This window comes from Mizuhopecten yessoensis, unplaced genomic scaffold (genome assembly GCF_002113885.1).
Source record: "Mizuhopecten yessoensis strain PY_sf001 unplaced genomic scaffold, ASM211388v2 scaffold4805, whole genome shotgun sequence".
NCBI classification, from domain to species: Eukaryota; Metazoa; Mollusca; class Bivalvia; order Pectinida; family Pectinidae; genus Mizuhopecten; species Mizuhopecten yessoensis.
Window position 1 is genome coordinate 512,177 of NW_018405730.1, and position 26,254 is coordinate 538,430.

The 26,254-nt window shown below is 36.6% G+C and overlaps 1 protein-coding gene across 4 annotated transcripts in view; it reads left to right on the forward strand.

The window, feature by feature from the left end:
• Positions 1-16,352, forward strand: part of LOC110449715 (serine/threonine-protein kinase tousled-like 2) — a 51,994-nt gene extending 35,642 nt beyond the window's left edge. For 3 of the 4 annotated variants that reach the window (XM_021496757.1, XM_021496755.1, XM_021496756.1), the window contains exons 11-20: positions 480-644; positions 4,112-4,193; positions 4,896-4,987; positions 6,088-6,177; positions 6,732-6,901; positions 9,104-9,239; positions 9,607-9,718; positions 9,969-10,076; positions 10,732-10,835; positions 11,743-16,352. In XM_021496757.1, the coding sequence (XP_021352432.1) occupies positions 480-644; positions 4,112-4,193; positions 4,896-4,987; positions 6,088-6,177; positions 6,732-6,901; positions 9,104-9,239; positions 9,607-9,718; positions 9,969-10,076; positions 10,732-10,835; positions 11,743-11,845 (1,162 nt within the window). In that variant the 3' untranslated portion in view covers positions 11,846-16,352. Of the gene's footprint in view, positions 1-479; positions 645-4,111; positions 4,194-4,895; positions 4,988-6,087; positions 6,178-6,731; positions 6,902-9,103; positions 9,240-9,606; positions 9,719-9,968; positions 10,077-10,731; positions 10,840-11,742 lie in introns of those variants that run through there. The other variant, XM_021496758.1, reaches the window with a different exon arrangement.
• The last annotated feature ends 9,902 nt before the right edge of the window (positions 16,353-26,254 follow it).

The following is a 26,254-nucleotide window of genomic DNA, read 5'->3' on the forward strand; positions in this document are numbered from 1 at the left end:
TACAGCGATTATACGTACACAGCATCATAAACAATAAATTAAATATGAAGGGCGAAATTAAAACTGGGCAAATATGGATTTTACAGGCGAAGGTTGAATGTTTGACTAGGCGAACATTTCCCAGTATGCAATGGTAGACTCATATCTCTCTATTTCATACGAGACCACCTCTTATCTGACCAACTCATATCTGAACCATTGATTAGATGATGTTTGATATCAATTTATCATTGTTGTATTTATTCCATGTGCATTACAAGTCTGGAAGGAATTTAAACGGTATCTCACCAACAGTGTATGTATGCAATGATCACAAGATGGCTACTTCATCAGGTTATCACAAGAATCAAATTCAGTAATAGCTTGACAAAGGGACCAGTCGGTCTTGACTACGTACATTGTTTGTGTAGATAGTAAAACTTTGATATTACAGTTATTAGTGTTGAGAGAGAATTCTAAAGCTTATTCTTTTGTTTCAGAATGACGCTGGCTGAATTCTACGAACAGGATGAAATATTAAAGTTGCGTCAAGCCAGCCTGAAAAAGGAGGATGCAGATCTTCAGCTAGAATTAGAAAAATTAGAAAGGGAACGGAACCTACATATACGAGAACTTAAACGGATTCACAATGAGGACAACTCTAGGTACTGTTTCGTACCTCTTGGTTTTAGCCGATTTTCTTTGTGATGTTTAACAAATATGGAGGAAATATTGTTTCTTAAAGAAGTTTTAACAAGGATTTCCCCTGGATTAAACAAAAATTTCAGGATTTATTTCGTCAATTCTTCAAGAGTAATCCAGAGTAGAGGTGCCGATTCATGTTTTTATAAAATAGTGGGAGGGTAATCTTGTTTTGTGATGAAAATCGGTTATATTTTGTTAGGTGTATACTTTGGTAATATTTCAATGAGTCGGAGACATAAAAGTTCATCTAAGGGCTATTCCAGAATTTATTGTATGGGGAGGCACCAGGGGCCTGTTCATTTATGTGGAACAGCCTGCACGATCATTATTAAATGTAACATTTTAGGGTATAAATGCTGGCAGACCTGCAAAAGTTTATACATGCTTTGCAAGGCTTTGTCAAGCAGCATCAGATTACTAGGTTTAACCTTATTTCATAAAAGAACAACTCTGGTCCAACCGGTTTAACCATTTGGATTACGTTAAAAGAAAACCGCCCTGTATTAACATATTATGAGTGGTGGGGTTAAAAGCAGATCTGTCTATCATTCCTGATATTTAATCACTTTTAAGATTTCGTGTGTGATGGGTCCCTGAAAAGTGCCTCTCTCCTTCGGTAAATTTGGGGAACAGCTTTACAGTGTTTGAACAATAACTGGTCTTCACAACAAGGTACAAGGAAGATTCTATTTATAACATTTGCAATGATTTAACAAACATACTGACATGCAAAAACTCCAAAATGATGGATGAAAAAAACACTGTGCTTGCCAAATGGTTGCAACTTGGGTACAACAGGATATTATGTTCACTGGAGTGTGACAACCAACTTGGGTACAACAGGATATTATGTTCACTGGAGTGTGACATGAACTTGGGTACAGCAGGATATTATGTTCACTGGAGTGTGACATGAACTTGGGTACAACAAGATATTATGTTCACTGGAGTGTGACAACCAACTTGGGTACAACAGGATATTATGTTCACTGGAGTGTGACAACCAACTTGGATACAACAGGATATTATGTTCACTGGAGTGTGACAACCAACTAAGGTACAACAGGATATTACGTTCACTGGAGTGTGACAACCAACTTGGGTACAACAGGATATTATGTTCACTGGAGTGTGACTACCAACTTGGGTACAAAAAGATATTATGTTCACTAGAGTGTGACAACCAACTTGGGTACAACAGGATATTATGTTCACTGGAGTGACAACAAACTTGGGTACAAAAAGATATTATGTTCACTAGAGTGTGACAACCAACTTGGGTACAACAGGATAGTATGTTCACTGGAGTGACAACCAACTTTGGTACAACAGGATATTATGTTCACTGGAGTGTGACAACCAACTTGGGTACAACAGGAGTTTTTAGGTCACCTGAGCTTTGCTCAAGTGACCTATTCTAATAGCTTTCCGTCCGTCGTAGTAAACTTTTTACATTTTCAACTTCTTCTCAAGAACCAGTGGATGGATTTTTTTCAAACTTGGTCAGAATCATCCTTGGTAGATGAGGCTACAAAATTGTAAAATTGGGATTCCTACCCAATCCCCTGGGGCAAGCGCGGGGCCCCAAAGGGAAAATTAACCAATATTTCAAAAATCTTCTCCAGACTCGGAGGTACTACAGTCATTTTCTCTGCATGGAAAGAAAGATCATCAGGGGCTTTACTGACATTGTAAATTTCAGGACCTCCGATCTATCCGTTCTCCCTTGGGGAGGGGGTAAAGGTTACTATAGTTTATATAGGGAAATAACTTTTTTGGGTATATTTTGACAACTTTCTGTAGGAAATTATTTTTACTTGGTGAGAATTATCCTTGGAGGAAGATGGTTTCAAATTGTAAAATTGAGATTCCTACCCCAACCCCTGGGGGCAGGGCCCCAAAGGGAAAATTAACCAATATTTCAAAAATCTTCTCCAGACTCGGAGGTACTACAGTCATTTTCTCTGCATGGAAAGAAAGATCATTAGGGGCTTTACTTAAATTGTAAATTTCAGGACCCCCGAGATATCCGTTCTCCCTTAGGGAGGGGGTAAAGTTTACCATAGTTTATATAGGGAAATGACACTTTTGGGTATATTTTATCCATTTTCAGCAGAAAATTACTCAAACTTAGTCAGAATCATCTTTGGTGAATGAGAGTATTACTTTGTAAAATTGGGATTCCTGCCCCATCCCCAGGGGCTACGGCGGGGGTCCAAAGGGAACATTTACCAATATTTTCAAATTCTTATCCTTTGATGACACGACAAGTATTGTATTTCACTTAGTTTACATGCTGATTTCCACATCACATCTAAACAATAAAATAAAGCTACCAGTACCTATAATATAACTCAGGTGACCGCTAAGGCCCTTGGGCCTCTTGTTATGTTTACTTGAGTGACAACCAACTTGGGTACAACAGGATATTATGTTCACTGGAGTGTGACAACCAACTTGGGTACAAAAAGATATTATATGTTCACTGGAGTGTGACAACCAACTTGGGTACAACAGGAGTTTTTATGTTCACTGGAGTGACAACCAACTTGGGTACAACAGGATATTATGTTCACTGGAATGTGACAACCAACTTGGGTACAACAGGATATTATGTTCACTGGAGTGTGACAACCAACTTGGGTACAACAGGATTTTTTATGTTCACTGGAGTGACAACCAACTTGGGTACAACAGGATATTATGTTCACTTGAGTATCAACCATCTTGAGTACAAAAGGATATTAAATTTACTGGAGTGTGACAACCAACTTCGGTACAAAAGGATATTATGTTCACTGGAGTGGGACACAAACTTGACACGAATTAGATTTATTGGAGCATGGCACCAAAATTATTTCGGCACAAAAAGATAATATGTTAATTGGAGTGTGACAGCCAGATGTTGTATCGCCAAAGATTGTGTTCACTGGAACATGACACCCAACTGAATGCAGTGCCACAGGATATTTTATTCAGTGGAGCCTGGAACAAAATGTTATTTTTGGTATTTCAGGATATTGTGTTAACAGAAGTGTCACACCGAACTGTGGTACCAAAGGATATTATGTTAACTCAAGCAATTCTGGTATAAACAAGGATATTATATGATTCATCGGACAACAGCATTATTCATGTAAATAAAGGAACAACAGGATGTACACCAGAGCATGGCACTGAGCTTGGATACCATAAATATTCTATTCACCTGTGATTGGTGGTACTTCATGGTTCAGCAGTGTAGTTCATCAACAGATTTCATTATTCGAAATATGAAAACTTGGGTTTTAAAGTGTAATTATTAATGATTTGTCCTCTTTGATAACCTAGAATACTACATCATCTGGTACCTCCAACTGATCACCCTGTTAATATGTATATTGATGTACCATTCATTCTTACAGATGTTTTATTTTGTTCTTGGCAGGTTCAAAGAACACCCAACACTGCATGACCGGTATCTCCTGCTATGTTTATTAGGCAAAGGGGGATTCAGTGAAGTACACAAGGTAAGTAACGCTTGTGAGCAGTCATGGATGGGAATACTTGTTTGAATATTTTCTTGGATGGATTGATGATAAATATGTCGGTGATATCGGTGGTCGGATGGCGCAGTGGATAATGCACTCGCTGTTCACCAAGGTGGCTGGTTTTTGATTTCCCAATACGACATGCAAAGGTCCGCTAACATCCGGGTCAACAAGAGTGATTAATATCAGTTGATAAAACTGGTTTTGTAACTGTTGTAAAATAAATAATGTTTATACAGTATTTACATTTGTATTATTGTATGAGGAAAGAAAGAAATATTGTTTTTAAATAGTCCTGTACAAAAGCTTTATCTTTAAAATTATTAAAGGGAGTTCAAGCCAATTTATAATGGGTTAGTTAAAAAAGTGTGTTTTTGTGGGTGATAGGGAAATCTGTTTCCTATGAGTTGTGTCACACCGGTTATATTAAGTATTAGACATTTCTCTTAACCACTCAGCATTTCTCTTCAGCCCAATCTGTAGAGCATCAGATTAGTAGACCAGAAGTGTCCGGTTCAGCCCCACACAGGCATTGACAGTTAATGACCTCTATTACATTGATGCCCACACAGCCTTGGGCAAAGACCGTCATCTTCTGTGAAATTATAATGCAACAATTTCTTTGAGATATAACTAGAAAAATAAACATATTTTGAAGTCTATATGTATCATTCTCCGCAGGGTTTTGACCTAAAAGAACAGAGATATGTGGCTTGCAAGATCCACCAGTTGAACCGAGAGTGGAAGGACGACAAGAAAGCCAATTATATCAAGTGAGTAGTGTCTAGACTTTGTTTGGCATCGTTGTTTTGCATTACAAAAAGACTTGTGAACTCATTTACCCCTGAAGACACATTTGAACTCTTCCAATTCAAAGGTAGGAATAGTTCATTATGAAACTTCAGGGGTGAATGAGTTAATAATCAGATATTGTATTCTTTGTTATTGCTGAATTGACTGGTTACAGTAAATGCAGTGCTACTGTTTTTACCTGTTAAGCACTATTACTATTGCACATGTAGAATTTATCAAGTTCAAGGAATAGTTCATTATGAAACTTCAGGGGTGAATGAGTTAATAATTAGATATTGTATTCTTCGTTATTGCTGAATTGACTGGTTACAGTAAATGCAGTGCTACTGTTTTTACCTGTTAAGCACTATTGCACATGTGGAATTTATCAAGTGCCTTAAGAATAATTTTTAAACAGAGGTGCAGCAAAATATGAAAAAAAATAATAGAGTGGTTCAAGTTTAAATCGTTACAATACTTGTGGTAATTTTTGATTTGTATCTAAAAGTAAAACTTGAGAAAGAAATGTTTATCGAAGTTGTCTCCCTTCTCTAAAAAGGACATTTTGGCAGGTAACAGTCTGTTGTTTGGTGTCTTCAAAATTTAACCAAACTTATTTTGTGAAGATTCTCAGTTTACAACTGACTCTTGAAACCGTTAAGCTTAACCATCTTCCTGCAGTGTGTAACTTTGCATCCAGCCTACCAGTCCCATGGTTATGTATGTGTCTTGCTCAGACAAATTGCTGCCAGAAGAGTTCTATGAAACCTGGTAGGGTAAATCATTGTACATGCCTAGCACATGCTTTTCTATTGAGGGCACATGTACATTTTGATGAGTGGTGATCATGATCTGGGAGGGGGTACTTAAGTTAGCCTTTGGCTTACAGTTTTAATTTCATCTGAACGTTTTGTAATATTTATTGAAATCGGTCGACAAAATAAATTTAAAAACCCAGTCACTTGACTGGTGACACATTAGTATGCTGTGATTATGATCCTACTTTAAATACATTAAAATTGACATGATATCACCCGAATTAAAATAACTATATAATAAAACGATGCTTTTCCTTTTTCAGACACGCTTTAAGAGAATACAATATCCACAAAAGTCTTAATCATCCCAGAATAGTGCGACTGTATGATGTATTTGAAATAGACAATAACTCGTAAGTACCTGTACACCTTGGAAGTATTTCCTTATGATCTAAAAGTCAGGAAAATCAACACTCCGGATGATTATTAAATCTATGATAATAATATGATTTCACAAGTCAAATTTATTTCTGTAGGACTTACCTGTACAATTGTTTAACAAATAACACTGAAGAATTTTGTGTTTTAAGATTTTAATAGCAATATATGAAGTGTTGTGCTCTTTGGCAAGTTTGTGAAAGAAAAATCTTCTTTTGAAAAAATGTGCCTGTAATATAATTTGTCTACCGCTCAGCCACGTCGGCTACATTAATGATGCTAGGCTGCATGTTGATATCGAGCATTTATTCTACTGCACCTTAAATTGTCTACATCTTGCACATTCACTTGTAAAAGCAAGTTCAACCATCTCTTGAATATTTTTCAGACATTTAAAATTTGTCATGAGCAGTACAACTTAAAAAACAAATTTGTCTCTTTGAAAATAATTGTTGAGGAAACAGAAGTCTTCTTGAAAATTCAGATATTTATGGAATGTTGAATGCCCATTGGTTTGTTTCCTTTAAAGATTTTGTACAGTGTTAGAGTACTGTGAAGGGAACGATCTGGACTTCTATCTGAAACAAAACAAATCCATTCCGGAGAAGGAAGCCCGTTCCATCATCTCCCAGACCGTCAGTGCTCTACGCTACCTGAATGAGATAAAGCCACCTGTGATTCATTATGACCTTAAACCAGGTGATATTTCTAAATGTTCCATCCTAGATTTATATTTAAGGAACCCCATACCAAAAGCTAGGACTTTGCACGGGATCTATTTCTGAGAAGAAAACCGTACCTTGCAGAACATTTATGAACTAAATAAATCAACATTAGTGTTCTGATTGTATATTATTAGCTCACCTGGTCCGAAGGACCAAGGTGAGCTTATGCCATACGGTGGCGTCCGTCCGTCGTCCATCCGTACGTCAACAATTTCTTTAAACAACTTCTTCTTCCTAACCACTGATTGGAATTTAACTAAATTTGACTGGAAGCATCCTTAGGTGATGGGGATTCAAAATTGTACAAATAATGGGGCTGACCCCCCAGGGGGCTGAGGGGTGGGGCCAAAAGGGGTCAATTTGCTCATATTGCTTTAAGCAACTTCTTTTCTAGAACTAAGAAGTTGATATCAACCATATTTGACTGGAAGCATCCCTAGGTGGTGGTGATTAAAAATTGTACAAATGGTGGAGCTGACTCCCCAGGGGGCTTAGGGGCGGGGCCAAAAGGGGGCAATTTGGCTATATTGCTACAAAAGACTTCTTCTGTAGAACTGTGCACTGGATATCAATCATATTTGATCAAAAGCATTCCTTGGAGGCAGGGATTTAAAATTGTACAAATGATGTGGCTGACCCCCCAGGGGGCTGAGGGGCAGGGCCAAAAAGGGTATTTGGCTATATTGCTTTAAGCGACTTCTTCTCTGGAACTAAGTGATGGATATCAACCATATTTGACTGGAAGCATCCCTAGGTGATAGTGATTAAAAATTGTACAAATGGTGGGGCTGACTCCCCAGGGGGCTAAGGGGCGGGGCCAAAAGGGGGCAATCAGGCTATATTGCTACAAACGACTTATTCTGTAGAACTATGCCATGGATATTGATCATATTTGGTCAGAAGTATTCATGGGAGGCAGGGATTCAAAATTGTACAAATTGTGGGGCTGACCCCCCGGGCTAAGGGGTGGGGCCAATAAAATTTATTACTTGGAAATGGTTGAGATCCCCTCCATATAACCATATATACAATTGCTGAGTATAAAGAGAAGAATGCACATTGCTTCCAGGATGTCCCTGGGGTCCGACTGAACCCCTAGGGACCTAGTTTCTTAGCCACAGCTTGGAAACAGTTGAGAGCCCCACCCTATAACCGTATATATATAATTGCTGAGTATAAAGAGATGATTGCACATATGCTTCCAGGTTGCCCTTGGGGACTGCCCCACCCTGTGAGACTTAACCCGTGGGTCATAACTTTGAAATGGTTAATATCCCCACCCCAAAACTATATATACAAATGCTTGGCAAAAAGAGACAAATGCAGTCATGATATTAGAATTGAGCCTGGAGTCTGGCCACAACTCTAGTTTCTGAGTCAAAGCTTGGAAACAGTTGAGATCCCCACCTCATAACCATACATAAAATTGCTGGGCATGAAAAATCTAATATAGCTATGCTACAAGGATTGGCCTTAGGGTCTGGCATATTCCCTTGATCTCATTTGGAGAATAGTTTGCCATGATTGCTTAGGTATCCAGGTGAGCGAAACAGGCCCTCTGGGCCTCTTGTTATATGCAAAGCGGCCTGACTAGAATTTGAATCTGGATCTCCGATCAAGATACTCTTGCTTTCACCAATATCAACTGAGGCACCCTTGCAGAGTCATGCTGCGGTTATATCTAATACCAATTTAAGGGGAGGTTACTCTTTGAATGTAAAAACAAGTGGAAATATCCTGTGTTTTACCTGCAGTGGTAAAGGTCTCCTTGAACAGAACAAACCATTTCTAATGTGCAGAATTTTAACTCCAGTTTGTTGGCTGAATTTCCATTTTCAGTTCAATTTCCCATGATTTTATGAACCAGTTCTTGTGATATATCTCATGAAATTGGAGCAAAATTCAGATTCTTCAATCGTGTATCACAAAATGAATAAAACGGGAATATGTCATTCAATATGTGTTTGCCATAGCCACATACCTAGTTTGAAGCTGTTGGCAAAACTGTCCCCTACTTAATCCTTCCATGTTTATTTAGGGCATACACACATATAAGAATCAATTGCTTGATTTTTGCTACACTGTGTTAGAGCTTCAGAGAGTATGACAAATACAACTATAACATACTGATGGTGGTAACGGAAAGTAACCTGTTGGTTCTAATATAAATTTTCAGGCAACATACTGCTTGGAAGTGGGTCAGTCAGTGGGGAGATCAAAATCACCGATTTTGGTCTCAGTAAAGTGATGGACGACGACAATCTGACACCAGACGGCATGGACCTAACCTCCCAAGGAGCCGGCACGTACTGGTACGTAGCTATCTACATTCTGTTTGCCAACATTAGATTTAGATACTTTGAAGTAGTTGTATCATGTCACTAGGTTTTATTATCTCTTTTTTTTGGACGTTGCTGGTATGGCCCGAACACCCTCAATCTATTCGCCATTTTGAAATATGTCAAATACAGGTATAATGGGAAATTGTGATAAAAACAAGTCAAATTTATTCAGGTGAAATAAACCACACTCTACTGTTTGATACAGCAACCTTCTTAATAAAGATGTAGTAGCTGGGTAAAGTTTTAGAATTATACCAATATTTTTATATTCCTTCGAGTTATTATGTACATGTATGCTTATTTTAATGAAATTTGACACACACAAAAATCCCAACAGGTACTTGCCACCAGAATGTTTCGTCGTTGGTTCCAACCCGCCCAAAATCTCTTCCAAAGTGGATGTCTGGTCAGTAGGAGTGATATTTTACCAATGTCTGTACGGCAAAAAGGTAAGGATGTTACTAAAAATACCATCTAATAAAAGTCTTTTAACTGTTTATTGATAGGTCTGCAAAATTTTATTTTGTAATTTTATAGCCCCAATTCTATTAATTCTTTTGAAGTTGTTTGAATTGGCCAAATATTGATGATAACATTTATAAGTGGTTCTGAGAAGACATTAGAAAAAAGAATTTAGAAATAAATATTAAAATATTCACAAGGTCTTTTTGAATCTTAACTTGTGCTTGTATTTTTTAGCCATTTGGGCACAACTTATCTCAAGCTGCCATACTAGAAGAAAACACCATTCTTAAGGCTACAGAGGTGGAGTTCCCTGCCAAACCTCAGATCAGTACTGAGGCTAAGGTATGCTGATAGGTTAACGGTGATAAACTCAGAGGTGCACAAGTAGGCATTAGGAAGTACTTTATTTATTTGATATGGAAAGGGTTTGATTGATATGGTCCCTTTGGGGGCCCGCCAGATCCCCAGGGGCTACGGCGGGGCCTCAAAGGGAACAATTACCAATATTTTCAAATTATTATCCTTTGATGACATGACAAGTATTGTATTTCACTTAGTTTACATGCTGATTTCCACATCACATCTAAACAATAAAATAAAGCTACCAGTACCTATGATATAACTCAGGTGACCACTAAGGCCCTTGGGCCTCTTGTTTTATCTGTAATTTCTTTTCAACAAGAGGAATTGGTTTCCTACCTTGTATGATGGGTGATCAGCAGTATGGAAACTACTGTTATTTGCATTACAATACTAGTGAATTCTCATTCAAAATTTAGATAATTGTTTGTTACAAATAAAACCTGATCATTGATAAAAGGACAAGCTGACCTTTGTGACCCTGTGACTTTCTTCACTAGTTGATTGTGTCGTAAAGATTATCAACATAATGAAAAATAATGATTTCAAAATTCAACAAAAAATCCATTATTTGCTTTGAGAAATATTAAACAGGTTTCAATAAAATACCACCATTATCATTGGTTTGATTTTGCAGGGTTTCATCAGACAGTGTTTGCAGTACAAGAAGGAACATCGGCCAGATGTCCTATTGTTGGCTCACCAAGACTATCTTAGGCCTGCCCCGCTGAAATCCAAAGGGTAACTGTAGTTAACATTAGTCATTCATTAAGCAGGCTACAACCTTCACCCTTTCACCACTGTAGACCATAATGGACTCATCCAAATCAATGCATGGAAGAGTTTACTGAAGTTACATAGGGGTGAAAGGGTTAAAACAGGAAATTTGTAACTGCTCAGTAAGTTACAGTTTTATCTTGAGTCGTGTGAACCCATTTACTTTTACAAAATTGTGTGGTTGCATCTGGCTTTTTCAGTCGAAATATCCTGCACCCTTGAAAAGCTTAAAAAAGAAAAATAGATACTATTTAACACTGGGTTAGGCGAGTGTTTGCAGGCAATGGCTGTATTTCAAGTATTTTGAATCTAGTTAAGTTAACTTGGTAATTTCCCTGAATATGAGGTATCTTCTATTTGGTGAGTATAATGTTTAATGGTATGCTTCAGAAATTCATGCCAATTCAGGTACATTTTTGTACTTCTAAATGTAGGTTAGGTGAATAAGAAAAGAAAAAGTAAACCTGCTCAACAGTTGAAGAATATGTTTATCAATATTGTTATAAAAAGTTTTATTTTTACACTTTTTTTGTGTGAAGTGATTCACAAGAAAATATTAAAACCTTATGTCAGAATAGGTTTAAGGTTGAAGTTTGGTTAGCAAATGTAATTCATATATCATCATAATGTTAATTGTCAAGGACATGAATTCATGAGACAACAATATACATACTCCTTGGTATATGTGTCCGAAAGAATGTTGGCAAATGAACTCCTTGTTATATGTGTACGAAGAATGTTGGCAAATGAAATCAAAATTATCTTGGTTTTACCAGGTTTATTATTAAAGAATTTCTGTGTAGTCATGTATAGTGATCTTGTTTTACCATGTGAAAGATACTTTAATATTGACCTTTTCATGACCTTGCAGACATTCAGGTGATAGTGGTTTGGGATCCGGATCCAACAGTGTTATACAGGCATCGTTGTCGCTCAACCAACCTTCCGGCTTTACGTTTGGGGACAGAACATGACAACAGTGTGTTGGACGTTGACCCAAGGGAGATAACTGACCTCCACCTACAATTCCATGTGCTAGCCGAGCCCAGACAACTGTGTATGGGGCAAGCCCCATGTAGTCATGTTGCCGTCACAAATTGTCTGGAGGTCGCACAGATGGACAGGCGGGCGCCGCGCCAGGTCCCTTGAGGGCCTCCGGCAGACCACACAATAGCACTTATATACACAAGTCTCACCAGAATTGGTGATAGTTAAATCTTTTGACCAAGCTTGTGTTTAAAAGAAACTGCATTAAGTTGGTGGGGTCTGTTCTCACCATCATTTGTTGCCAACTTTTTTTTATTCAATTAGATGGCATGATATTTATGTTATAAAAATAACTGCACTGGTGTCATCCGTTGGCTGTGAAATTACCTGTGAGAACATGGTCATGCATTCAGCATTTATTGTACCGGAATATGGTCAGAACTGTTCTCAAGACTGGCTGTGTCGATAGAAAATATACAGAAAAAAATCAATATCTGCAGAAAATATTTTAAAACAACCAAGACCACATAGCAAAGCTTTAATGATGAAGGATTGTACGCTACAATTATGATAGAAAATAGATATTTTTAAAACCCACTTTTCCTTGAAGGCCATATGTGGAGAAGCAATTTATGACGTCTAGTTCCAGACATTGCTAGTTACCGGTTGAACTAGACAATCAAAATAGTTCTGCCAGTCTTCAAGTGCATCTTTTACTAAATATAAGTTTTGCAAGAGAGAAAAAATGGAATTTCATTATGAATTGTGTTTCCTCATAAAAGGAATAACTACCACATCACAAAATTGGAAATTATAGCTAAATTTGAAATGCAAAAGTGATCCTGAATAACATTAAAAGCCATTTAAATTGTTATGACAGACATTAATGTTATTCAGTAGAAAAATTAGCGACACTATCTGCTGTCCCCAGACAGTTTTCAGTGCTGATATGTGATAGAGCAACCAAATCTGTATTGTCTGTGCACAGCCTGTCCTTGGGAAAATTTCTGAACATGTTCTTTATTTAAAAATTTGTGTGTTTTACACACGTTGTGGAAAGAGTGAAAAGAGTTAAGAACTCTGATGTATGCATGAGTATAAGAGTTACGAGGTTTAATAGTTTGTGAATGGAGAAAGCTAGATACACGTTCATGCACTGGTAAAATAGAAAGTGGTCATTGAAGGACTTGACAAAGTCCAGTTTAATCGTACAGATCCTACCATACATCGGTCAGTTGCTGCGTGGTTTGTGTGGGGACAGATTCCGATCTTTAAATAAACAATGTTCACCTCCTTTTGTACAAATGATTTCTACAGAGATAACTTTGTGGTTTTCTGATCCGAAAACAAGAGTTTGTCACATAAACTCATAGGATTAAACTTCAGGCAATGATTAATTTATTCTCTGGGGGGGAAAAAGGTTTGTAAGATGAACATGGTTTTTTTTTTTTTAAATGTCCACTATGGTCACATATTGCTTGTATAACCTCCTTTCTGACGTTCACAGCAAGGAATGTTCTTGAGATAAGTCTTTGATATCATAAAATGGCTGTGGGGAGTATTGACTTATGATTCAATGATTATTTGTTATAATTTGAAGCTAGGTTCTGAATTGTGGATGCTTTCAACCTTTATGCAATATATAAATGGAAATAATATTTTCCCAAAAAAAAAAAAAAAAAAACCCAAAAAAACAAGAATGAGAATAAAATGCATGAATGAAATTGATTAATTTATTTATTCCAAAATTCTGTGGGGCAAACTACACACATGATTGATTTAAACCTTGCTTATAAATATTAGCTATGATCTCACAAGTTTCCTACCTGTGCTTACATTAGCAACTACACTGATAATTCCATGTCGATACTCCACTGTAGAAAACTGACGGGTGGACACAACTTCGGAAATCTGCCTCTGAACAAACCATCCCAACAAACTGATGATGGGGTGGGTCTGTACGTCGTGTGTACAAAGAGTCTGCAGCGTTGTTGTTTGGGTTGGAGTGCATGCGCGAAGACGTTTTAGCGAGTGCCAGTTCTCTTGGCTAAAACCCTGTACAGTGTTATCGTGTGCGCGCGCTTTTGTATGCAACTCTCACCTGTCCAAGGGGATTCCAAATCTATCTTGTATAAATTAATCATGTATATATCAATTTTGTGTAGACCTCTTCAGACCAATGAGCGAATGGTCCACTGATTCAAATTGTCATTTCTCTTGAGAAAAGAAAACCGATGGAATATTAAGAAATTCAATTATGTTGTTGATTTTCAGGGTGACATTTTTTTTATGGCATACTTTTGTATCACATTCAGAGAAAAGTTTTAAGAAATTTTGCTACTTTATAAAGGCAGTGATTTTTTTATTGTTAATCAGATGATCAGTTTTAAGCAGGAACTTGAGCTTTTCAGAATCCACTGTTTCATAGTCTTATAAATTCAAGGGTGTTTTTCTATCAAACTAAGCATGTTTTAGCCCATTAACACCATATTCTTCAAAAGTGGGTGTTATTTTGCATATATATTGAAAAAAATCTGAATTATTTTTTTGGGGCAAATTTCTGATAGTAGAATAGGTGCTTTTTGCAGTTATATGGGTTTAAGTTGAAATTTTCCTGATTTCCATGGTCGTTGGTTGGAAAGCAAAATAAAGCTAGCTCTGCCAGATTTCGGCAAAAATATGAATTACCTGTTTGTGGTAAGAAAGTCAGCAAGCAAGGCTTTTATGACATGAAAATACGATTTTAAGAGAACAAACAATACTGTTCTTTTGGTTAACAAAGAAATACTATAAATAGACAAATTATTATTGTTTTGGAAAATCACATGTAAAAAAAATATACAATTTTATGTATTCTGAATTTGCAAATATAATTATTTTTTGAAGCAGTAGAACTTCTAGGATACAGAGTTGGCTAATTGCAAAATATTCGTTTATATTCAGGAAAACGGTCAGTTTTTATCCCCGTTTTATTCGGCAGTTTCTGTCTTTTGTTTATCCGAAAATTATTATATTACAAACTTGTTACATGGCGCTTTAACGTAACAACTGGAATAAGGGATGGATTTATTCAAAAATTAATTTGTTTTACTTTTAATTTATGTTGAAGTTATTTACTTTTTAACAATGCTACAGTATTGGTTCATGGAATAGAATGTAATTATTTATTTACCAAAATAAATTAGTGTTAAAACCAAACTGGATAGAGTTATTTGAAAACTGCACAATTAAGAGGGGAAAAAAATGGAATATATTTAAATTTGATGAACAAATGAATCCTTACCTTTTAATTACTTGATTGATCAGTTTTCAAGTTAATCATGAACAATTTATTTTTCAAATATTTAAATGGGAACAGATTGGGTTTTTTTCTGTTATAAAGTAAAACAAACATACAGGACTCTTTAATTTTAATCGTATATATGTATATCATAGTTTTGTTTTAAAGCACAACACCTCATGAGATTATCCTGAAACTAGTTTAAATAGGGTTTTGTTACTGGCAGAATTAGTAGAATTAAAAATAAAACAATGGCCTTTTAAGAGCTCAATTGAAAATAGTTATCTGGTTCTTTATGGCTGTATTTACATAGTGATGCAGCAGCTGTTGTAAATTACAAATTCTTAATTTTTCTACATCTCTTCTTCACAGGATTTTTTTTTTTTTTTTTAGTTTAAGATGAAGCAATGTAGTTTTGATTTCATTGAAAGCATGGAAACACTTTAAAGAAAATAAATTAATTAGCTTTTACATGATCTGTGTAAAGCATTTTTAAAATTTTGAATAAAGCTTAACAAAATTGTGTTGTAATATTAAAGGTAGTTCATTGACGCTCTGTCAGGTAAGACCCTGTCGCTGTACAAAGATGGGAAAGCATTAACAATAATTGCAAGTTAATCATGTCTCTTTGAAATCCATTGTTATGTATACAATCTTTGTTATTCGGTCTCTTGTAATGTCCGTTCTAGGCAGTGTCTGGCATAAAACTGTTCTTCTGTTGTGCTTGGGGATCATGAAATATTTACATGGAATTCATTGTCTGTTTTGTAAATCTCTGAAAATATAAAAGGGAAAAAAATATAGTTGCTGCATTAATCACGTAAACCGAAATAGATGACGGCAACACTGTCGCGGCACAGATTCATAGATATGTCTAGTCAAGTTACAGCCTATAAATTTAATCATGTGTGTCAGCGAATCGAATGTCCATGTGTGGAGGTGTTGGTGTACCTTTGATCAAGTGCTCAACATGATGCAAACCTGCATTGTTTTTTTTTGTGTGATGTTAATTTTGCCATACTACCTGTGTTCTGTGTGTAGTGTCCTGTATGATTTCATCGCTTTACTGTGTGTTAAGTTCTGTGTGATGTTCTTGCCATACAAACTGTGTGCTGTGTCAAGTCTATGTGTGTGTCTGCTGTCAAGACAACTCTCAACTCTTTACCAGTGTGCATGTCGTTATATTGAAATAAAAGAAAAAAGAAAAAAATGAATATTAGACTTTCTCCGATTCACTGTATATTACCTATCAAGACAACATTAGATACCTGCAGGTTTAGGATTTTGTAATGTTTGATTTTAAAACTATAACTTCTATCAGATAACCCGAAGTGTACTATTATGATGTCCTGAAACAGAAAGTACTCAAAATTGATGTTGATTATTAGTCGGAATAATGCACACTGGTTTGGGGAGTGTTTGTGAATGCTGATCAAGATTCTAACATTAACTGTCATCTATTGCCGTATAGATGTATCCAGCTTGTGTTTACTGGACCAGTCCAATGACCCACACTCTCCAGGATACATATGTAACAAATTGCTTTCCTTACAGCGGCTGTAATTAGCTAAAAAAACAAAACAATTACCACTCCATAAGCAATACAAGTTATGTGTTTTATTTTTTTCTGTGTTGCAATTTATTTTTGAGGTTTTGTGAACATTTCCTTAAATGAACCTGTTTCATTATTAAGAATTTTGATATTTTGTGGACAATAATTTTTGCCACGGCTGGAAAATTTATTTAAAATTTAGGATACTGTTTCATATTTTGGCTTTATTATCTTGAGTTTGATCATACAGCAGTACATGTATAGTCAAATTGTGTTCTTTTGTTTAGCTGAAAGCAACTTGTAGTTTTAATTTTGTGTTTTCTTGTAACGAGATACAGAGTTGTCTGCCCTTCTGCTGTCTATTCTGTGTAGAATTCACTGTCCTGTCAATTTTCTCTTCAAGTGTTCTTTCCTAATTTCTTCAATCAATTCTTGATATTATCAAATTTTTTTTCAACTTTTCGATTCAATGACAGAAAAAATATGATTTTCTCTTCAATTACTAAATATATTGGTTGTGACTCATCCGTCCCAACATTTCATTGAAATAAATAGAAAAGGAAATAAATGTCGAGGTTAATATTCAGTAGTTTTGTTTGTTTTGATAAGTGTTAAGTTCTTTGTTTTGTTTTTAATTCCAAGTTTGATTTTAAAGCTTATCATATTAAAAGCAAAATTTAAAACATGTATTTAAAAAAAATGTTTTTAATAATGAATATCAACCTTCTGTATAGATAGGGAAGATTATTATAAATAAAAAGTGTAGCAAGAGGCTGCAATTTCTTTTTCAGGACTAAAATGTACATATGTATCTTCAATTTGTGCTATACTCAAATGTACATTTGTCAGAGGTCATTGAAGGCGTCAGAGGTCACTGATGTCGTCAGAGGTCACTGATGTCGTCAGAGGTCACTGAAGTCATCAGAGGTCATTGACGACCTCAGAGGTCACTGATGAAATATACTATTACACTTAGATGCCAAATGTGTTTTATATAAAGAGTTTCCATGCAGGTGAAATCCTGTAATGTACCACAGGATGATTTGACATGGGGAGAACTAATTTGCTTTAATTGTTTGGGAAGGGGGCTTTTGTTTCTTTCTTTGAAATTTCTCCATTTTTACTAATCATCCAACAACCAGTTTTATTTCATTTCTGTTTTAAGCTTGACAAATCAGCAATTGTTTTAAACTTGTGTTTTATCAGTTCCTGTTTTTAACCTGTTTTGTTTCCCATGTGATTAATTTGTGGGTGTTTTGTAAGTATGTACATTAGATCATCAGTATTTGCTGAGAATTGTCTTTCAACATTTGATATGGAGCACTTTGGACATGTGATGTGACTGAGAATTGTTCCGATGAGAACTTTGAGAATGAGGGCGAGTGTGAGAATACATGCGAGTCTATGTGAAGTGTGAGAAAACGTATATGCAAGGCGTTCTCACATAGTTACCTTGTCTAAGATGACAAAGGGAAGGATAATAAATTACTATTTTTCAAAACATGTTTTATTGTTTTTCAATTTTCAAATATGTAGCTAGGAAAGAGAAAATTTCAAGTAAAAATCATTTCCTTATGGCTGTAAGCTTTAATTTCATCAGGTTAAGAGTGTCATAAAGTTCAGTATATTGTTTGCGGTTACAATTTGCACTAATATGAAAATTGGTTTGTCATATTACAAATTACAGATGTAGTAATCTTGCTACATGTATGCGTTTTTAGCTTACCTGCCTATATTCAAGGTCAATGGGGTCGAATATGTTAAAAACCTTTTAAAACAACTTCTTCTGAATAACCAAAAGGCCTAGGATGATGATATTTGGCCAGTAGCATGCTGGGGAAAAAAGGGCTACCAAGTTTGTTCAAATGTATGACATGTCACAGGGGTCAAATATGTTAAAAAAAATAACTTGTTCTGAATAACTAAGAGGCCTAGGTGATGATGTTTAGCTAGTAACATTCTGGGATGAATGGCTACCAAGTTTGTTCAAATGAATGACCTTCAGCCATTTGACCTATGACGTGACATTTGACCTTTACTTTTGAAAACGTTGAAAAGTGGCAGGTGCTTGACAACTGTATGTGGCAGCCATCTTGAAATTATCTTCACTTTATTGGCACAAGTCTGTACATCAGAAGGATAGCGCGGCAGCCTCACGGTAAAATTGACCGGCGTTGCAATCAGTCATAACTCCTCTGTATACTTCGATTTTGTCATGACATATTCCAAGGGTACAGAGAAGATATGTGAATCTAAATCGTCGAAATTTCAGAAGTTAGGCTCAATTAAGTTACGCATGCGTTGATTTTTCATGACAATACTGAAGACTTGCGGCAAGCCAGTTGATTGGTTTCCGCACTCGTCACAACTCGCCAGATTCTGTACCTACATGTTGAGTACCGGAATCAGCCGAGGTTAGCCGAATGTGGTTTCAGGTGTAAAAATCTGACAAATCGCTAGGCCGATACCTGTCATATAAAGATTGTTAGGAGCAATACCCATTTTGAGAGCCTGGTAATTTTACCGTTACGAAACAGTGTGATTACTTCGGTCTTCATCAAAGCCATCAGAACAGTCTACTTGTATCGTCCGCCAGGTGTCGCGTAAAGAGCCTCCGATGTTGTTCGAGAGAGGAACCCTTAGATTATGAAGTTGGAATAATGGCGGTATTGCCAAAATACCTTGGTACTACATGTGCCACATTATTCCTCAAATATTGAAAACAAGTATTTGCAGAGAAATGCTCTGTATACATATTAGCTACGGGAACCGTAATTCAAAGGTTCGGTCGATTTTCTTCTATAAAAAAAAATCGAACACAAAAAATACTCAAAACATATTTAATAAATCGACCGAAAATTTAAAGTACAACCTCCGCATGCAGTTACCATCACCTGTCTAAAGGACAGTTTTTCTGCTCTGTTTCTCCCTAACGAACAAGGTGAGATGTTGGCAAAAATGATTATCGCCGAAACTGTATTCAACACAAAGAGAATACTCTGATGCGTTCATAGAGTGGACAGTAAGTCATAAGAAATTTCTTCGCATGTTGCTGGTAACACACGCAGTGAGGCGTGAAAGGCAACCGGAGGTTAACATCACTACACACTTGACCGTTCCTGGTGGCACTTCGCAAAATGCCGTTTTCCAAAACGACACAAAGTTGTCCTAGCACTAGCGCCAGTCCTGCGGCGCCAGTTGGGGCCGGTATGTTCCACAGTTGCGTTCCTTCGAAGGAAAAGCATCGAACTTTGTGTGGATATGTATAAGACACATAGAAACAGTTTCGATTACCGGCTATAATATCCGTATATACGGAAAAGAGTCCCTTTTCTTTAACTATGACTCGCCTGTGGTTGTCCGTATCCATCAATTCAATACTCCGAATGAATTCGCTATAATGCGACACCAGACAAATAAAGCTCTTGTTTTGATAAGCGATGTCCAGCAGATCGCCACTCTTGTCCCTCCGTTTTGCTGAAGTGGTCAGTTCAAGTTTACCGCCCTTCACGGTGTACAAGTTCACGCAATTATAGACACCACCGAAAGACGCCGCCACCGTTGACTTGTCAACCACAGTCAGACCATTAGCATAGTCCACTCCCACTGGCCCGCGTGTCGGCGTTCTTAAATGGTGCAGAAACTTGTAATCTGGGCTGAAGAGTTTCAATTTATCGTTGTTTCGGTCTAACAAGATGATTGTATCGTCGGCTAGCGCCACCACTCGGTTATGTTTGAAACCATCTGCATCTTGATCGGAGGGAATCGTGAACGGAAATGACGTAAAATATTCGGCAGCCAATTGCAATGGTACATCAGTATGTGCATACGTGCTTGGTGGCATCAATATGGACCATTTAGAATTCTTGTTTTGTTTGGCATGCGCAATGGTTGTTGTGGTTGTGGTTGTTGTTGCTGCTGCTGCTGTTGTTGTTGTTAAAGAACGACCATTCCCTGGAGCTTCAGACAGCGTTACACATGAGCCCAGAGTATTTTGCACAGTTGGAGAGGATTTGGAATTCGATGAGTTTGATTTTTCTGTAATATGCGCAGGAGGAGCAGATACAGATTTGTTCGACGATGTCTTCTCGGCTCCCCAAGCTGTCACCGCTTGTACTTTGGTTTTCGTTGAATTTTGTCCCATTGTTTGCAACCTATGAATGAGTCAACGATAGCATCATCAAAATCGGAACCTTTCGATCGATTTTCACACGTGCTGAGTTGTGATAAAACCTCACATTTAATGCGATTGCAATTTAGATGTATGAATTTTTAACTTTATTTTTTGTTATACAAATATCTTTCAAAACATTTAAGTTGACAAGGAAAACAATCAGGAATAAAATTAACGTTTGTGAGTTCATGATATTAATATCGTAAATAAGATTTTATTGCAATATACCAACTTGGACACGCAAATTAACGAAGGGAGACAATATGATTACCTCCCCTTATCAAATTGTGATCCACTGACTTACTGGGAAGCGTTGACCACACATACTAATGGCAGTTATCATATAATTAATTCAATAAATCAATTGAAGGAATCAAAAACTATGAAATGATATTATCATAATTTATCAAGGGAATGCTCATTATTATTACAAACAACATTATTATCAGCTCACCTGCCCGAAGGGCAAGTGAGCTTATGTTATGGTGCGGCGTCCGTCGTTCGTCGTCCGTCTATCCGGCGTCAACTTTTTGTCTAAACAACTTCTTTTCGGTAACCAAAAGGCCTAAGAAGATGATATTTAGCCAGTAGCATGCTGGGATCAAGGGCTACCAAGTTTGTTCAAATAAATGACCTTGACCCACTTTCAAGGTCACAGGGATCAAATATGTTGAAATCTTCAAACAGTTTCTTCTCAATAACCAAATGGCCCAGGGTACTGATATTGGGCCTGTAGCATACTGGGATAAAGGGCTACCAATTTTGTTCAAATGAATGACCTTGGCCGGCTTTCAAGGTCATTGGGGTAAGATGTCTTTAAAATCTTCAAACGACTTCTTCTCAATAACCAAAAGGCCCAGGGTACTGAAATTGGGCCTTTAGCATGCTGGGATGAAGTGCTACCAAGTTTGTTCAAATGAATGACCTTGGCCGGCTTTCAAGGTCATTGGGGTAAGATGTCTTTAAAATCTTCAAACAACTTCTTCTCAATAACCAAAAGGCACAGGGTACTGATATTAGGCCTGTAGCATACTGGGATGAAGTGCTACCAAGTTTGTTCAATGAATGACCTTGACCAACTTTCAAGGTCACAAGGGTTGAAATATGTTAAAATCTTCAACCAACTTCTTCTCAATAACCAAAAGGCCCAGGGTGAAGATATTTAGCCAGTAGCCCGCTGGGATCAAGGGCTACCAAGTTTGTTCAAATGAATGCCCTTGATCCACTTTCAACCTAATGTCCTTGTTCGACAATCAAGGTCAGAGGCGTCATAGGTTTAAATCTTAATAGGTTTTTATGAAATCTTACGATTACAAGTGTTAGATTAATAACAGGTGAGCGATGCAGGCCCATTGGGCCTCTTGTATTATTTTGTGAGGATGGAATGTAATATTATCTTAATATCTTGGTAGTTATGGACTGTTTCAGATGCTGGAAGTGACGATTGGCTGCGACATTAAATGATATTTTCTGACTACACCCATTGCTTTCGTAGCGATTAGATTCCAATATCTGCCCGTCTATTACATGACATTGAAGCCGGGATTTGATATGTTTAACAACTTTTTTGTAAGTTTACTTTAAATCTAGAATTACGTCCTAATGACCCGGATTACAAAGTACGTAAGAACGTTTGTATTTAGTGATATTTTTGAGTCAGGATAACAGTGTTTTAAAGTAGTTAATCTTTTCTGAAGAGTCTGAAATACAGAAATTTTAAAAAAGAGGATGCTATTCTTGAGTCTATATTGTAGAGTTTCTAAACCTGATAATGTTATTGTTGGTTTCGGATTACAGAGTTTCTTTAAACGACAGTGCTATTCAGTTTTGTTCAGTTCCGGTTTGTAGAGGTTTTAAAGAAGATAGTTTTGCTGTTGAACTAGATCGGAGATTGTCTTGAATGGAAATTATTATTGTTAAACCAAGATGACACAGTTTCAAAGTAGACCATGCTAATAAAAGAATCAGGTTTACACATTTCTACGGTAGATATGGCCTCAGTTGAATCCGGATTACAGAGTTGTCAAAATAGAAAGTGCTATTATGGAGTCCGGTCTCAGAGTTTCTATGGTAGATAATGCTTTAGTTGAATCCGGATTACAGAGTTGTCAATGTAGAAAGTGCTATTATAGAGTCCGGTTCATAGAGTTTCTATAGTAGAAGTTGCTATATTGTAGTTTAGAAATGAGACAGTATTTTTATTGAGTCTGGATCACAGTGATTCTTCTTCAGATATTGCTTTTGTTGGATGTTGATTACAGAATTGTCCGTTTTTGAGCTAGATATTACAATGGTGAGTTCGCATAACTGTGTTTCTATGATAGACAGTTCAATTGTCGAGTCTGTATCATAGAGCTTTAAAAGTGTATTGTACCTCTACCAATCGTTTACCAGTCGAAAATACTTGTTTACGGAAAGTGCCGACGGTTCCCGATTGGCACTTTCCGTAAGACCTGTTTACAAACTTGTATATTTAATTATATTTTCCCGTTTACGGAAAGTGCCGGAGGTTCCCGATTGAGAAGCTCTAATGATGTATATTTAATTGCCTCACAACGAGGCTAATTATTAAACAATGAGCCCACCCCTTTATAATGAGTCTCCCTAGTTAAGCGACTGCCATTTGTATTACATGTATATCAAGGACGCTTGAAATACTTGCAGTCAAACCACAGGCATTGTTTTCAGTTAAATTAACATAGCTTTAAATATAATTGTCCTGTTTTTGTCCCTGTGGACAGACACAATCTATGGAGCACGTAAGTTTCATATAGTGTTACACTGTAGTTAACATTGTGTATGTATGTATAATGGTGGATCACAATGTTCGTAAAACTAGGGCCTGTTCGTTTATGCGGAACAACCGGTTCGTCTGTTTCTATATGCAACAAATTTTGGTATAAATCCTGGCGGACCTGCAAAAGTGTATGCCTTGCAAGACTTTGTCAATGCTTGCCTGAAAACAGCATCTGATTACTGGGTCCGACCTTATTTCTTAAACGAACAACTCGAATCCAACCGGTTCAACCGTTTGGATAGCAATAAACGAAAGCGGCCTTAGTTAAATTTTACCCTAGCACCAACAAACCACACTTATATATCAACATACCAAAATCTGTGACATAGATATCTGCATTCCACAACATTAAATGCGAAGGAAATCCTCAATAGACTTTGATTATTAACGTGCTATGTTTCCTTAACTTAAGAAGACCTCTGCTTCGTGTAACCGTAAGAATATGACTTTATGTGTAGGGTGATGGGGGACCCCATCGAACTAGTAACCCAGTTTTATATACAAGTATCACGATATCAATTTACTGATATCAAAAAAGGAATATTTGGTTTAAAAAGGTCGAATTATTGCAAATTCTTGATATCAAAAAAGCATAAATTGACATCAAGAAATATAATTTGATATCAATTAAGTAATTTATTGAATCAATAAAGTTATTTCTTGATATCAAGAAGTAAAATTATTGATATAAAAAATATCTATTTCTTGATATAAGGAATTGATTTCTTTATTTCAATACTTCGAAATCTTGATATCGAAAATTGATTTCTTGATAGCTAAAAATTGATTTATTGAAAAATTAAACTACTATAAAAAGGAATAAGGCGCTCCATAATGGTAGGATGAGGTAGGTTTTTAAACCCTCCTTTCATTCATTTATTTTTTGGGGGATTTTCTGCGCAAAGAACACATCACACCGAAAGGCACCATTTGTATGTGCACGTGATCATCATATTTATGGAAACACACAAATAAAAAATGCACGATATTATAAAGAAATTGTCACTTACCTTATCTCGTTGATCACTTCCATGGACCGGAAATGACGAAATATGGGTCAGAGATCATTCTTGTATGCAAATTATTTTATTTCTTTTTCTAATTATTCAGTCATGTGACCTGGCGTTAATATATATAATTGGTCTTCTGTCACCATTGACGCCTTGAAACAGTTTACGGATCATTTCGAGAAGTCGAAAGTCCACGCCACTTGAATGTTTTAAAGGTATGCTGTCGGATCGAGTCTTTGATTTTGGATCTCAAATAATACAATTCTAAATACAACACATACGATGAATTTATTAATAGATATTACTTTATAGAGTTCCGGATACATATGGTAAGCCAGCTTTCCCTGTTTCAAAGGAGCAATGCTAATGTACAGTGATGAACGTCCTATCAACACCTATTCCGTCTTTGCGTATTGCAGAGTTATCTTCTCTTAGGAGCAGGTATTGATTGTTACGTCATTGGTTTGTGCGGGAAAATTTCGTCGTTTTTTCAAAAATTGATGACGTTACTCTCATAAATAAGTGACGTAACAATCAATACCTGCTCCCAAGAGAAGATAACTCTGCAATACGCAAAGACGGAATAGGGTAATTCATGGACTTGCTTTAATGCGTGTTGTGTATGTGTGCATGTGTGTGTTTCTGCTAGAGTCAGGGTATGTTAGTGTGATTGCCTTTCTGTGGAAGTGCGGATCTGATGCCGACCTTATAGTGCTGTCTCACTGAAATAAGACGCCGAAGGGAAGGTGAAAATTGTGAAAAACTATAGCGGAATTATCTGCAGTGGGACAAGTATCCTTTAACGCCACCATCTTTTACCATACAAATTAAACAATCGGAAACCGTCGGCACTTTCCGTAAACGAGAAAATACTCGTTTACGGAAAGAGCCGACGGTTTTCGATGACATATAAAATAAGGCCGAAATAGGACAAAAATCGTCACTAGTATTCACACAATAAACAATACATTTTATTGACAAAAGAAGACGGAAGACAATGTTTTTAATTTAATTTATTTTAATGAGTAAATATACAGAAATACCGAAGAGGAATACAGGGTTTGACAACAACCAGTCCCATAGAAATAGATTTCAGCAAAGGCTTTTGAATCAATTAACCTAACTGGCTCTTTGTACTTTTGAAAACGACATACATGTTTATTATCATAATATTAGTTGATAGATTATAACACAACAATATTTTCTTAAAAACGGTTTTAAAATACAGATATGTTGCATTTTTTAATGTTCCTATGCTCATTTAATCATGTTTCGCATTGGGTATGCTTCCTTAAGGGCTTGTCTTGGACTAGATATATTGACGTAGGGCTAGCAATTAATCTACTGAACTGGCCCTGTGGACTACTAAACAAAACTAGTAACGCCGAAATAGGTATCCTCAATACTCAATACTCACTTACGTTCTCTGCACCCCTGGAATATGTCATGAACAAATTGAAGGCACACTGCTAGCTATTTGATTGGTCACAGGAAAAGAAAAACATGAACAGTCGCTATACTTGTCCTTGAAGATTAAAGAGGAGGGACACCGACTTCAAAGCCGGGTAATTTTACCGTTAAGC